This window comes from Borostomias antarcticus, assembly GCF_949987555.1.
Source record: "Borostomias antarcticus genome assembly, chromosome: 20".
Lineage (NCBI taxonomy): Eukaryota > Metazoa > Chordata > Actinopteri > Stomiiformes > Stomiidae > Borostomias > Borostomias antarcticus.
In genome coordinates, this window is record NC_140253.1 from 8,177,047 (window position 1) to 8,193,116 (window position 16,070).

At 43.8% G+C, this 16,070-nt stretch overlaps 1 protein-coding gene across 1 annotated transcript in view; it reads right to left on the reverse strand.

Moving 5' to 3' along the window:
- Positions 1-1,390, reverse strand: part of drc1 (dynein regulatory complex subunit 1 homolog (Chlamydomonas)) — a gene marked incomplete at its 5' end in the record, with an annotated part of 7,441 nt that extends 6,051 nt beyond the window's left edge. Inside the window, 4 exons of the mRNA XM_084454628.1 lie at positions 235-418; positions 789-901; positions 1,052-1,136; positions 1,263-1,390. Of these exons, the coding sequence (XP_084310754.1) occupies positions 235-418; positions 789-901; positions 1,052-1,136; positions 1,263-1,390 (510 nt within the window). The remainder of the gene's footprint in view (positions 1-234; positions 419-788; positions 902-1,051; positions 1,137-1,262) is intronic.
- Between the last annotated feature and the right edge of the window lie 14,680 nt (positions 1,391-16,070).

The following is a 16,070-nucleotide window of genomic DNA, read 5'->3' on the forward strand; positions in this document are numbered from 1 at the left end:
TCATCAGTAGGTTTGTGCTAAAACATCCCTCTTCCTTCCATCAGCCAGGGAAGAAGCGTTAGATGTGCGTCACACGTGTGGCTCACTACAACAGCACTAGGGAATTTTAGCTTCACTTTTGCTCCCAGCGTAGAGTAGCAGTCATTCCGGACTGAATGTGTGAATCCATGACACTTCTCAGACTCCTCCTTGTTTTTATGTCCCCTGGCCCCCAGCTGCAGGACCGTGGCCTACCTGCTGCAGCTCGTTGATGAGGTTGTTCTTGTCCTGGACGAGCTGGGCGCACAGCTGCAGCTGGCCGTTCAGTGAGTCGCTCAGCTCCTGGGGGTTCTCCTTCCTCTTAGCCACCGTCCACTTCCTGGTGATCTCCTCAAACTTCTCCAGGCTGGACTTGGCCTCGCTCTCCAGCTTCTCCACCCTGGAGAGGAGGAGAGGATAGAGGGAGTCAGGAGGAAGGACAAAGGGAGTCAGGAAAGGGGGATGGAGGGGGAGGGAGAAGGTGTGTGTGTGGGGGGGGGGGGTGTGTTGAGGGGAAGAAGAGAGAGGGATGAGAAGAGGGAGAATGCAGAGGGATATGAGAAGAGAGGGAAGGCCGGATGGGGAGGAGAGCGAGAGAGGGTACTTTGAGTGTGTGAGCGAATGCGTTGTGGATGGAATAGTCAGGTTCGTGCTGTGCGTAAATTCCATCCAGCTATAGGCTAATTTCATAATGCCATCGTGCATTTGAGGTGTATTGCCAGTAGAGGGGGTGCTTGTGACACGTCGATCCTCCCAGGACGGGATATCACCTTAGTCTGCTGGCCTCCTCCTTCTCTGCTCGGCGCTGGGACTCTCGGAAGTCCGCCGCTATCTGGATGTTCGTGACCAGCTCTGTCCCATCGCTCTGTAGCTTGATCATTCGCTGAGTGAAAGGATATACAGGGATAGCTTTTAAAATGACGAATGTCTTTAAATCACATACTGTACATCAGTTACTCACGTGGATGATATTCGATGCATAATACACATGGAAAGGTCATGCTTAATAGGCTATACGTGATGCTTAATTTACCCTCTCACTCTGCTCTACTTGCTGCTGGCTTTTCCTCGCCTCCACTTTGATCTCCTTCTCATCGGAGTCATCCCCCAGTTCTTGTCTGAATGACACATGGAAAATGCATTGAACAGTACAGTTTCTAACACAACCATAGAAAGAAAATGGACACCTGTCCCGTGCTCGTCGTAGGGGCGAGTTTATTGTTATGGCCTAACTGGAGGTTTACCTTTCCTTGGCTTCATTTCGTGCGGCTATGCGGAGGCGCCGCGCTGCAATTCTCTCCTCCGGATTTTCCGCCTCCAGTGACGGTGCAGCTTCCTCGGGATCGTCGCGAACGCTACCGACCCCACTCATGTTTAAAGTTTGTGATAGTGTAGTTAAGTAACTTCGGTTTTAGCTCAGCTAATAAACAGCCAAAGCCGAGAGAGGGCGTCGCAGCAGCAGCATTGTTTACAGTGGTTGTTATGGGATACGGCCGGGACTGACACCGTGTGGTTTTTCCACGCACAAGCACCCTGCAACAAGTGCTCTTCCTACTACTTAAACCTGATAATACTGAATTACTATAATACCGAGTTAGTAATAACGTGTTCATATGGGCAATACTGCTAGATTTGAACCCTTCCCTTGACTCAATGGACACCTGGCACACTGCCTGACTTACCCTCTGGTCAATATCAAACATTTCCCCTTCAAACCAAGCGTTACAAGCTGGGCTTACATCTGTGAGCTAAAAGACAGCTTTGGGAAGGTTTCGAACACAGGAATTTTACCTCCCAGGTAGCCTACATATTCAACCTTAAAGTAAAGTCCAAACAGATGGGAACCCACAAGCAGAATGAATGTACCCTTGCAGACAGCAGGTAGGACTAGTGCATAAGTTAGCTATTGGACCATAAAGGAAGTCCCAAAATCTGCTTGGACATTAAAGGTGATATATAGCCTGTATCAGCCCCCTCCTGTGAACAATAGAACCAGCAGTCTAGAAAAATGACACAAGAGGGCGTTGTATCAAAATGGACTTAGACCTCTGAATCATCTGGATGGGAGATGGAATGAGTTTCATCACCTCAGTCAGTCAGTGGTTACATTAGGTCTTTTTTTCTTCTTTCCTTGAAGCCCATTCCCACATGCCCAGTGGCCAAAACCCATGACATTAATTATGGCTGATTGACAATTTTAGGTAAGTCAGACATCTTGTAGTTTGTCACCTATCCAGATGAATCTGATCTAAAAGAACAATCGCCGGGATAGAAACAGTTAGCAGCTATAACTGAGTCTATGGGGAGCCACGTGTTCAGAAATCACCAGTTGTTTTAGATCTGGAACCATTGCCATACTGTAATTGGACTCGGCATTGGGCCAATCAAAAACACAGAAAGCACTCAGTGTGATGGTCTCACCAGAAGATTAATTGTCTCACTTAGAGTTAGGGCATAGAATTATTATTTGGAATAATCTCATTCAAGTCAAACACACTCTGAATAAATCATTGTTCACATTGTTCATTGTTTAACATCTGAACTGAATAAATGTCATCAATGAATGCATGTTTGTCATTTGCTGCATTTGCTGGGTGTAATGAACAGGAAAAAAGTGTGTGTGTGTGTGTGGGGGGGGTTATAATAGTAGGCTACAGAAGTTTTTTGGGTTCCCAATTGGAGGGATGGTGGTTTGAGTGCCACCTGTGATATTGGCACCCAACTGAAAAACCTCCCTCTAAACCGAAAGAGGACTCAAAGGAATGTGAATGCAGCGTAATGCAGGTAATTTGGAAATACTGAACGTAGCCTTGCTTTCCACAGTGAGACTGATTAGAACACAGCTGCATCTTGAAAACCCCAAACCCCAAAGTTGTTTGATTGAATCAATTTTTTGTCTAATGGTACTGTAGACACTGAGGGTTCCAACACGAGAGATCAGATTCATTCCCACTGAGGACAGTCAGACAATAGACAAGCCTTGGGGTAAACATGAAGCTGTTAATGTCAGGATGTATTAGCTTCAGCTCCAGCCTTCTTAAATGATTAACCAAATAAAGGTTAGTCTAAATAAACCCCACACTCCTACTTTACCAAACTTGAAAAAACAAAATCAAATCAGCATTTGACTTCATCAAATTCTTCTTGAGTCTAATGGTAAATGCTGTCCCATGCATTGAGATGTTCCCATGCCATGAGATTGGGGTTTGATTCCCATTAATTACCTACTATTACTGATGACAATATGCCTTTGGAAAAACATGAAGGTTTAATGTATTGGGTTCAGTTTTAGCCTACTTATGTAATTAACTACTTATGTTGTCTAAATTCTTTGACCAACTAACAAATGGTGGACTAATGCCTTGCCGAGCACATGTGCCTCTTCAACCTGGGTTCAAATCTCACTCTGCCCATGAGAAAAGTATGCCAATGTTGGTCTGCAATGATGTTTACACTAAATATGACAGAATAGAAAGAAAGCACAGATAGTTCAGAGAGGTAATGCTGGTGCAGGCAATATGAATGCATTATGCATGGCTTCAAACCCTGCTCCATCTCTGATTATGACTGTGTAACTTTGGATAATATTTGACTATGCAGGGTGAGCATGAATAAGTCCAGTGTCCCTGAAAAGGTTTGTTGTAGCGTGGGTTCGATCCAAGCCTTGACTATACAGTAACTATTGTTCTGGAATGATGGTTTAATGTAATGGGAAAACTGATGATGCTTGAGCTCACAGATGGCTCAATGGGCTGAGGCTGGCAGTTGCCAAGGTAGAGTGGGGGGTGCTGCATCCCTGGGGTACTAGAGGAGGAAAGGAGGAGAAAAACTTTCTGCTTTTATGAAGAAGAAAAAAAGCTTTCTTTTGAGCTGCAGAAAAGTTGTCATATTCAAGTATTTCTGAGGAGGGTGGAGAAATGCCATTGCCTTCCAGGCCAACAGGGCTATGACCAGAAGTAAAGGCTGGGATCAAACTCTTGGTACAATGCACACATACAGTACAGTAGCAGGCTTGGCAACAGACCTTTCCTATTCAGACGGCAAGTTCCGCCCCCCCCCCCCTAGTTACTGTTGCTATGCCCCTCAAGCTTTGGAGCAAGTTATTAAAATGCCCACTGAACAGCACATAGGCTACCTGATGATTCTCTGAAGGATTCCTGACAACACTGCTCTATGTTATCTGCCAAATGCCACTACTGTGTCTAAGAGAAGAGGCTTGAACCATTTTACACAAGGATACAGTATATCCATGAGATTTGGATTTCGGACTGAGCAGGTGACAACATGAGTTGATGCTAGGTGTTGGCAATCTATGCTGAAGGAACAGACGCCTCACAAACTCCAGATTGAAATTCATCAGGACAAAATTGTGGAGTCTAGCTGCATATAAAGCAGGGTGAATAGGTTAGTGGCATCCCTTCTTATTCTTATTATCTCATGCTTACAGGAAACACGAGGGAAATGTGAGTGTAATAAATAATAATAATTCAACTTTATTTGTAGGCCTATAGCACCTTTCATACAAATAAATGCAGCTTTAAAGTGCATTACAACAGAGAATGTGCTTCACATAAAAATAGACATGAAATAAAGAAAAAGCAGGAAAATAAGATGGCAGATAAAACACAATAAAGATAAGAAATCATGGTAAAATAAGGTGTAAAAATGACACGCCTGCCCTGATAATTGAGTATCTTAGGAAGATACAGTAGAGCTACGGTCGCAGGGTGTAATCAAAGTTGGCGACCTCACCCGTGAGACCTCACGCTGAGCCCCTGAACCGTTGACCCCAGACTGCATCTGTTGGCTTTAACCCCTATCTGTCATTCAATAAGGTAGCGCTAGATCACAGTGTAATCAAGGTAAACGACCTCACCCGTGAGACCTCACCTTGAGCCCATACGTGATGTCCTTTGACAAAAAAACAAGATAAAAAATAAAAATGCAGTAGCACACAAGTGCATAAGGAGCTGGCAACACTTTACAATAAGGTACACAACTAGTAGTCACTGAGTAACGACAGTAGTTAATGATTAACTCTGAGATTAGTTACTGATGGAAACTACTATAGTAGTTACTGAGGAACTTCAGCAGGGGTTGTTACATTCTCCTGTGGTTCAGGTTAAGCCCCGTGTGTTTCTGCAGGGTCAATCAGCACCTCATCAGTCTAGCTGTTTCTAAGGTGGAAAAATGAGGTTTTCATCACTTTGTTAATATGGGACTTGAAGCTTAGATCTGAATCTAGGATAACACCAAGACAGACTCAGGTTTTACTCAGGATGTCAGTTTCCCCAGATTTTTAAACAGCATTCCTTTTTGTTTTAGGGCCGATCAGTAGGATTTCAGTTTGTCCTCATTTAGCTTTAAGAAGTTATTTCTCATCCATTTAGCCTATTTATTGCTAGAAGACAGGTAGTAATTGGGTTTATACTGTAGCTGCAAAATACAGTAATTTGGTTCAGCAGAGATGTACAGTTATAATGTTTATGAAGTGCCACTAGATGGGAGCAACAGCATTCAGGAACCCTGAGTGGGAGGTTTTTGTCTCTAGAACTGCAGCAAACAGTTCGACAGTGTAGGCATATTAAGTTCCATCTTACTCCTAACTAGATAAGATTAGACTTTATTGTCCCTCAAGGGGAAATTCATTTTCACACAGGACTGCAGCACAATACATTTAACAACGAACATTTTACATAGACATCGTAGGTGGACATTACATAGACATTGACAGTACTACATGATATAGCCTACAGTACTAGATGATATAGCCTACAGTACAGTAGGCCTAACAGACACCACCGCCCATGGACAGACACTACAAAGTTACACCCATCACCATCGCCATTGAACAGACCTCCTTCAGCGTGGTCTGCTGTTCAGGGCAGCTGTAGGGATCAGGCTTCCCAAAGCGGGCCCTCTAGACCGATACGATACGGCAGTCTGTGTTGTCGCAGCAGAGCATGCGCCAGAGAATCTGATAACTAACCACTCTTCGCAGCATGATATCACTTAGCAAATCAAGTCGACCTTAATCAGTGTTATATAGCAGTGGTTCTCAACAGGGTGGTCGCGGCCCACTAGGGGGCCCCAGAGAGCTGCCAGGGCGCCATATGAGATGGCTGGGAATGTTTACAGAAAAACGTTTAAAAAAGAGGGGGGAAAATTGCGATGGAAACAACTAGCCTATTCAATAAAAACAATTGACTAAAAAACTAAAACTAAAAACTACTGCTTCATGTATGAAATAATTGCCTGATCTAATACAAATAACAAATAAGCAATTCTATCAAAACGTCTTCCTCTGAACATAATGCTCGCGAGAAACTAACCATGCTTCACGCAGCTGCACGTTCACGTTACATTTGATTTGATCTATAGGCCTACGTGATGATTTTGTATGATTTTCACTCAAAATGGAAAGTTTTTTTTTTGATAAAACAAGTTAGGCCTACCGAACAAGAACCATCAGATTCCAGTGCTACCGAAATTATCCCAGACCCAGATGATAGGCCTAGTCCTACAGAAGATGTAAGTGCTAATGAAAAGCAAAAATGCTCAGTGAAGACAATGTCGGAAATATGAAGAGTTACCGGAACTTTGGCTTTGTGGCATTTCCTGGGAGTAAAGGCTCACCACAACCACAGTGTGTAATCTGCTCTCTGCGTCTTTGAGACCCTCAAAGTTGATCAGACATTGTGGTGGCTGGACTCGGTTGACCTATGACATTTGGACACTCACAAAGTACTATTATAACACTTCAGATTGAATTCACCAGTAGCCTACCACAGGGTTCTCCTCCCAAGGACCAACACAAGCACACAACCTTGTCAAATGAGGACACGAAATATAACAGAGTAGAGTAAAAGAAACATACTTTATTACCTTACAATTGCAGCAAAGGGACGGTTACACAGAGACACAAGGGGTATCTGAGTAAGCGCGCCGACTAGTGTCGGAACGTTCTGTATATACTATTCCAGACAATACATTGGCGCGTGACTACATGTGTTAGTACCTGATTGGTTGAAACCTTTATCTAATGCTAGTCCTATGAGCTTACTACTTTCGTTTTCCATTCAGCCGATGTGATTAGGGTGTTCCCTGTTAGTTACATTTTACTGCAACACAGACAGGCTTTTCATTGTGAGGTTGTGTGTCCTTGGCAGTCAACTTATCTGCTAACTGTAACTGAAATTGTCAAAGAGTTGTTTGGAGAGAAGGCCAAACAGTTAGCGAACATTCCAATGTCAAGTGACACGAGCAGAGAACATGGAGGTGGGCAGAGATGTGCAGAAGCATCGGTTGCTTGGTAACAGACATAAACATTGATAACCGATGTTGGATTGAGTAGGCTAGTTAGGATTTCCCAGATAGGATGCCTAAAGTTATTTAGGATTTGCTTGTGTAGGCTAATACAAAAAAGGAAAATCTTATCTGAACTGTCCTATCCTATCTCAAATCTTAAGATAGGACGTGTTTCTGTAATACGGCCCCAGGTAAGAGCACAGTATTCATTCATCCATCCATTCATTCATTGATTCATTCATTCAGGTAACAGCACACTTAGCAGGGATGTTGGACAAGTTCAACAGTTATTTCCCTGAGCTCAGTGAAAAGGAAGCAGCTTCCTACATCTGGATAAAAAAAAAACCTTTACAGAGAACATTGAGACAAGCAGCTCCCTGGCACGTGCATCCAAACTCTTGGAAGAACTCATTGGCATCTCATCTGATACCACCTGGAGAGCTCGTTTTCAGTGAAGTGTCCCTGGAAACATTCTGGTGTGAATGTGATGCTGAGTACCCTGCATCTCACGAGGCAGCAGTTAAAGTATTGATACCATTCAGCACCACATATCTGTGTGAACGGCCAGGCACAGGCCAGCGCGCAGACTGGCTATTCTCCGGCTCACATTCTCTGCGCTACGATCGTTGTTGGTGCCGAGAATATTGTCGTCGTCATTCGTCAGCAACAATCCGATCGTAGCGCAGAGAATGTGAGCCGGAGAATAGCCAGTCTGCGCGCTGGCCTGTGCGCATGCGTGCTGGAGCAAGTGGGGAAAGGCGTGTAAAGATCATATTACAGAGGCTAAAGATGGCTAGAGGCTAAAGTTTTCATCCAATCTGATTGATGAAAACAACCGTTTAGCGGCCGAAAATAGATTTTGAGAAACTGCATTCTCGGTGCCCCGATCACCGTCATTACATGGATATACTGGCTCGCGCTGGATTTTAAATTTCTTCTACAGGCCTCCGAACTACACCAAAGTGATCTCGGTGAGTCAAACTTCTTATAATATGTCGTAAATAAGGTCCAGGTTGTCAAAAACGAGCATTGCCCTTTAAGGGAGGGTGGAAAGTGGGTAGTTGGATTAATTGTACAACCTGTCTGTGTATAAATTCATCATTGTACAAAAAATGAGTAAATGGATTTAAAAAATGTTATTTAGCACATTTGAAACACTGCACTTCCCAGAAAGGGGGGATATACATATTGATCCGTACCCCTAAATTTCCATAGGGATTGAAAAAAAAAGCAGTTAACCCATTTGAGCCTATGTAGGAGAACTGTAAACAACATACAGACTACCATAGATTCAGACAACTGCTCAATATAGGCAAGATTAAAAAGGCATGTCTTATCTCACTTAAAGGTTGCTTACCCTGACAGAATCTTATCAGTGCTAATCAGTTCCTCATTCCAGTCCTAGGTACTCAGCTAGACATTTAAAGGTTCCCAAACTGGCAATAGATAAATAGATACTTAAAAAAAAATATATATATATATTTTAGGGCATTTCTGCTTTTATTGGAATAGGACGGTGTAGGTGACACAGGAAAGGTGGGAGAGAGAGGGGGGGGGAAGACATGCAGCAAAGGGCGTGGGCTGGATTCGAACCCACGCCGCTGCAGAAAGGACTTGCCTTTATATGGTAAGCATTGAGCTACCGCGGCGCCCCAATAGATACTTTAATCATCCCTGTGGGGGGAAATTGGGTGTTTCAGCAGTGGAAAAGTACAGCATAATAAAGAATATACATAGAGAATATACATAATAGATTAAATTAAATTACAATAAATATAAACATACCGTTTGCATAAATATAGAATTATATGCATACATACAGTCTCTATACATATGTATACTAATACGTAAATATACATACATACATGCTGTTACATGCTCCCTAAGGTGTTATAAGCATAGGGGAAGGGAACAGGCAACAGGCTTGCGGACACCTGGGGGAGATGGACAGGGAAAACAACAAAGCCAAACATCCCTACCCGTAACACATGCACACATCCACAACACTCATGAGCACTCAGGCACTGCTATAGAGTCGGTTGGCCGCTGACACAAAGGAGCACCTGAACCACTCAGTTTTGCCCCTGCTACACACATCAAAGGACCTGAGCCTGCTCTGTCCTTTTCTGTAGAGGGCCTCAGTGTACAATTTACTACTATCCATAGTCTAGCAATCTCATCATCTAATCAGTATTATCCTCATCTGCTTACATGGATGACTATGTCTGTGTCCATGATGTAGGCAGTGCAATTAAATATACAGTATATAATTGTGCATAGTGCTCAATTGTTTGAGTGTTAGGTGTTGGTTCAAGTGTACAGTAGTGCAGAGTCCATTGTTGTCTATTGTATAGACAAGGTGCAAGGTGCTCAGTGTCAAGTGACCAGCTGTTGGTCAACAGGATTTCTGAGCTTAGACTTTACAGTTGTTAAGAGGGGTCCCATACACTGAGCAACTTTAGCAGTGACATTCTCTGAACCAATTGTACGAACCTTAGTCTTGTCAGCACTGAGCTGAAGGAAGTTATTGGCCATCCAATCCTTTATAGCAGTCAAACAGTCACGCAAAGCGGATCGTTTATCAGACTTGTCTGTCTTAAAAGCTATGTACAGTTGAATATCATCAGCATAGCAGTGATAGACACCTTTACATTTGCTAATAATCTGTCCTAGAGGAAGCATATATAACGCAAACAAGATAGGACCCAGAATAGAACCCTGGGGAACATCACAGGACAGAGTAGCAGATTCAAACATATGGGAACCAACTGACACAGAAAATCATATTGAAGATTTGATTTGAACCTTTATTTATTCAGGGAAGATGTTTGAGAGCAAGCTCTCTTTTCCAACATCGCCCTGATTACATACAAAATAACACATACAGTACAAAATACAAAGAGATAGGAGGAGAGCCAGTCCAGGGCACTGACAGAGATACCAATGGTTACGCATTGTAATCCTAGTTCTATGAGTGGAGCGGAACCCAACAGGGCTAGCTCCTATTAGCTCCTATTGGCCTTGATGAGATAAACTGTTTCTTCCCTTCTCAGTCTTTCGTGAGCTGAAATTTTCAAAGGAGCAGTAGTGCAGGCGAAGCCCCCTTATACAGTGGTGCACTGGACCTGGTTGGACACAGGTGCATATGGGTTTTTTCTTCAGTCAATTGTAGCTAGCTAGGTTTCACTAACCAATAGGAGCTGACAGGAGCTAGCCTTGTGGGGCAGAGTTCGACGAAATAGAACTACCCACTGCCTAAGCCATTCAATCAGGATGCAGTGATCTACTGTATCCTAAGATCTAGTGCTAAGATCTAGTAGCACCAAAACGGAGCATTCACCCACATCGGAGAACCTCATGATGTCACTGTAGACTGAGGAGAGCTGTCTCTGTAGAATGCTTCTGACGGAAATCAGACTGGGCGTTATCAAAAATGGAGTGTGCATTCAAAACAGCAGGACAGTAAACTGATTGGCAACTACTTTTTCTAAGACCTTTGACATGAAGGGTAACTTGAATATGGGCCTATAGTTTTTAGGTAGTGATGGGTCTAGGTTGTGTTTCTTTATGAGGGGCTCAATAACTGCTTGTTTAAAATAATAGGGGACACAGCCAGATACGAGTGAGCTGTTAATGATAGTGACAAGACATGTGCCTATGGAACGCAACACGTCTTTCAACATGGGCGTTGGTACAATGTCAAAGAGGGAGGAGGATGTTTTCATCAAACCAACTAGTTCAGTTAGGTCATGCAGGGAGATAGGAGAAAAACAGCTCAAAATAGGCTGCCAGGCTGGGCAGAGAGGGAGAGGGGAGGTGGAAGGAGTGATGATAGACCTGACAGCCACTTATCTGAAAAAATATGGTACAGCAGGAAATATGACCTATTGAGTTCTGTTAAAAGCTCTTTGAGATGAATGCGGTGGACCTCTAGCTTGGTGGATTTCCACAGGCGCTGCACACTCCGACATTTGATGACAACCGATGACACCCAACTGGTTCTGTCATTTCCCCCTTCTGATGCAAAAGTGGAGACACGCATAGCTGGGTGCTTGGCTGACATTTCGGAGTGGATGACGACACATCACCTCAAGCTCAATCTGGACAAGACTGAGCTGCTGTTCCTCCCGGGGAAGGGCTGTCCGCACCGGGACCTGGCCATCACCATTGAAGACACAGTGGTGACCCCGACTCGGACTGCGAGGAATCTGGGTGTGACCCTGGATGACCAACTGTCATTTTCCTCACATGTCACATCCGTCACACGTTCCTGCAGATTCATGCTCTACAACATCAGGAGGATTCGCCCTTTCCTCACTAATGAAACGGCGCAGGTACTCATCCAGGCCCTGGTCATCTCCCGCCTGGACTACTGCAACTCCCTCCTCGCGGGGGCACCGGCGTCAGCCATTAAACCTCTGGAACTTGTCCAGAAAGCTGCTGCTCGCCTGGTGTTCAACCACCCCAAATTCTCCCACACAACTTCCCTCCTCCGTTCCCTACACTGGCTCCCTGTAGCGGCTCGCATCCAGTTTAAAACTCTGGCGCTAACCTACAGGGCAATGAAAGGAACAGCCCCCTCCTACCTCCAGGCTATGGTCAAACCCTACACCCCCTCCCGACCACTACGCTCTGCTACCTCAGGGCGACTGGTTGCCCCGTCACTCCGAGGCTCCTGCGGTCGATCGACACGGTCACGGCTCTTCTCTGTCCTGGCCTCGCAGTGGTGGAATGAACTGCCCACTGATGTCAGGACAGCAGAGTCGCTGCCCATCTTTCGTCGCAGGCTCAAAACTCATCTCTTCAAGAAGTACTACAACAATCCTCCCACCTAAGCACTTATTGTATTATATTATATTGCACTGTACTTTAGATTGTGATTCTTTCACTTTGCCTTCAGCACTAGATGATGCTCTTAGTCACTTGTTTTAGAAAGAAGATGCACTTGTGAGTTCTGGCAAGTAGTAGTACATTGGCTCTTCCTACGTTAAATGCAATTATTGTTAGTCGCTTTGGATAAAAGCGTCTGCTAAATGACTGTAATGTAATGTTATGTAATGTTAAGAACCCCTGTTATATAGCACATTTCAAACACAAAGGCAACACTGCACTTCCCAGAAAGGGGATATACATACTGATCCGTACCCCTAAATTTCCATAGGGATTGAAAAAAAAGCAGTTAACCCATTTGAGCCTATGTAGGAGAACTGTAAACAACATACAGACTACCACTACAGCCTACAATAGATTCAGACAACTGCTCAATATAGGCAAGATTAAAAAGGCATGTCTTATCTCACTTAAAGGTTGCTTACCCTGACAGTATCTTATCAGTGCTAATCAGTTCCTCATTCCAGTCCTAGGTACTCAGCTAGACATTTAAAGGTTCCCAAACTGTCAATAGATAAATAGATACTTAAAAAAAAAAATATATATATATATATATATATTAGGGCATTTCTGCTTTTATTGGAATAGGACGGTGTAGGTGACACAGGAAAGGTGGGAGAGAGAGAGGGGGGAAGACATGCAGCAAAGGGCGTGGGCTCGATTCGAACCCACGCCGCTGCAGAAATGACTAGCCTTTATATGGTAAGCATTGAGCTACCGCGGCGCCCCAATAGATACTTTAATCATCCCTGTGGGGGGAAATTGGGTGTTTCAGCAGTGGAAAAGTACAGCATAATAAAGAATATACATAGAGAATATACATAATAGATTAAATTAAATTACAATAAATATAAACATACAGTTTGCATAAATATAGAATATATGCATACATACAGTCTCTATAAATATGTATACTATTACTTAAATATACATACATACATGCTGTTACATGCTCCCTAAGGTGTTATAAGCAGAGGGGAAGGGAACAGGCAACAGGCTTGCGGACACCTGGGGGAGATGGACAGGGAAAACAACAAAGCCAAACATCCCTACCCGTAACACATGCACACATCCACAACACCCATGAGCACTCAGGCACTGCTATAGAGTCGGTTGGCCGCTGACACAAAGGAGCACCTGAACCACTCAGTTTTGCCCCTGGATGAGCCTGTAGCTGAAGGTGCTCCTCATCTGGGGGGGTTGTCCAGAATGGACTTCAGTTTGTCCCTCGTCCTCCTCTCCACCACAGTCTCCAGGCTGTCCAGTTGTTTCCGCACAACAGAGCTGGCCTTCTTCACCAGCTTGTTCAGTTTGTTTATCTATCCAACAGGCAGCAGCAAAGAACAGTGTGCTGGCTGCAACAGACTGGTAGAACATCCGCAGCAGCCTGCTACACACATCAAAGGACCTGAGCCTGCTCTGTCCTTTTCTGTAGAGGGCCTCAGTGTACAATTTACTACTATCCATAGTCTAGCAGTCTCATCATCTAATCAGTATTATCCTCATCTGCTTACATGGATGACTATGTCTGTGTCCATGATGTAGGCAGTGCAATTAAATATACAGTATATAATTGTGCATAGTGCTCAATTGTTTGAGTGTTAGGTGTTGGTTCAAGTGTACAGTAGTGCAGAGTCCATTGTTGTCTATTGTATAGACAAGGTGCAAGGTGCTCAGTGTCAAGTGACCAGCTGTTGGTCAACAGGATTTCTGAGCTTAGACTTAACAGTTGTTAAGAGGGGTCCCATACACTGAGCAACTTTAGCAGTGACATTCTCTGAACCAATTATACGAACCTTAGTCTTGTCAGCACTGAGCTGAAGGAAGTTATTGGCCATCCAATCCTTTATAGCAGTCAAACAGTCACGCAAAGCGGATCGTTTATCAGACTTGTCTGTCTTAAAAGCTATGTACAGTTGAATATCATCAGCATAGCAGTGATAGACACCTTTACATTTGCTAATAATCTGTCCTAGAGGAAGCATATATAACGCAAACAAGATAGGACCCAGAATAGAACCCTGGGGAACATCACAGGACAGAGTAGCAGATTCAAACATATGGGAACCAACTGACACAGAAAATCATATTGAAGATTTGATTTGAACCTTTATTTATTCAGGGAAGATGTTTGAGAGCAAGCTCTCTTTTCCAACATCGCCCTGATTACATACAAAATAACACATAACAGTACAAAATACAAAGAGATAGGAGGAGAGCCAGTCCAGGGCACTGACAGAGATACCAATGGTTACGCATTGTAAGCCTAGTTCTATGAGTGGAGCGGAACCCAACAGGGCTAGCTCCTATTAGCTCCTATTGGCCTTGATGAGATAAACTGTTTCTTCCCTTCTCAGTCGTCTTTCGTGAGCTGAAATTTTCAAAGGAGCAGTAGTGCAGGCGAAGCCCCCTTATACAGTGGTGCACTGGACCTGGTTGGACACAGGTGCATATGGGTTTTTTCTTCAGTCAATTGTAGCTAGCTAGGTTTCACTAACCAATAGGAGCTGACAGGAGCTAGCCTTGTGGGGCAGAGTTACACGAAATAGAACTACCCACTGCCTAAGCCATTCAATCAGGATGCAGTGATCTACTGTATCCTAAGATCTAGTGCTAAGATCTAGTAGCACCAAAACGGAGCATTCACCCACATCGGAGAACCTCATGATGTCACTGTAGACTGAGGAGAGCTGTCTCTGTAGAATGCTTCTGACGGAAATCAGACTGGGCGTTATCAAAAATGGAGTGTGCATTCAAAACAGCAGGACAGTAAACTGATTGGCAACTACTTTTTCTAAGACCTTTGACATGAAGGGTAACTTGAATATGGGCCTATAGTTTTTAGGTAGTGATGGGTCTAGGTTGTGTTTCTTTATGAGGGGCTCAATAACTGCTTGTTTAAAATAATAGGGGACACAGCCAGATACGAGTGAGCTGTTAATGATAGTGACAAGACATGTGCCTATGGAACGCAACACGTCTTTCAACATGGGCGTTGGTACAATGTCAAAGAGGGAGGAGGATGTTTTCATCAAACCAACTAGTTCAGTTAGGTCATGCAGGGAGATAGGAGAAAAACAGCTCAAAATAGGCTGCCAGGCTGGGCAGAGAGGGAGAGGGGAGGTGGAAGGAGTGATGATAGACCTGACAGCCACTTATCTGAAAAAATATGGTACAGCAGGAAATATGACCTATTGAGTTCTGTTAAAAGCTCTTTGAGATGAATGCGGTGGACCTCTAGCTTGGTGGATTTCCACAGGCGCTGCACACTCCGACATTTGCATCTTAAGCAGCAAATGCCATCGTTTAACCAGGGGGATGAGATGACAGAGATGACAGTTCGGGTTCTCAGAGGAGGGACATCATTTATGATTGCAGAAATATGAGTTGAAAGAGCAGACTAAGCATTCAACATCATCAAGAGGCGACATCTGCACTATGCCTACGGTTGTCATAGGCGATAGCAAATTTATTGTGGAGCGATTTATAATACACAAGGACTTTACTTGCTAACTGGGTAAAAAGTCTGTCTTAGAAGATACGTTACAAAGTACACACTCATGGTCAGTCACAGGCAATCCCTCAGAGCAAACACTATCGATGTATAAACCTAGCGTGAAGACAAGGTCCAGAGTGATACCCCTGTGTATAAAGCCTGACACATGTTGGATAAAGCTAAATGATTCAGTGACATTTAGGAAATTAACAGCCAAGTTGTTAGTAGTGTCATTAACATAGATGTTAAAATCACCGACCAATAGGACTCTCTCGAACTTGAGTATAGAAGCTAAGAAGTCACTGAATTCAGACAGAAAAGACCCATTTACACCAGGACATTACATTACAATACAGTA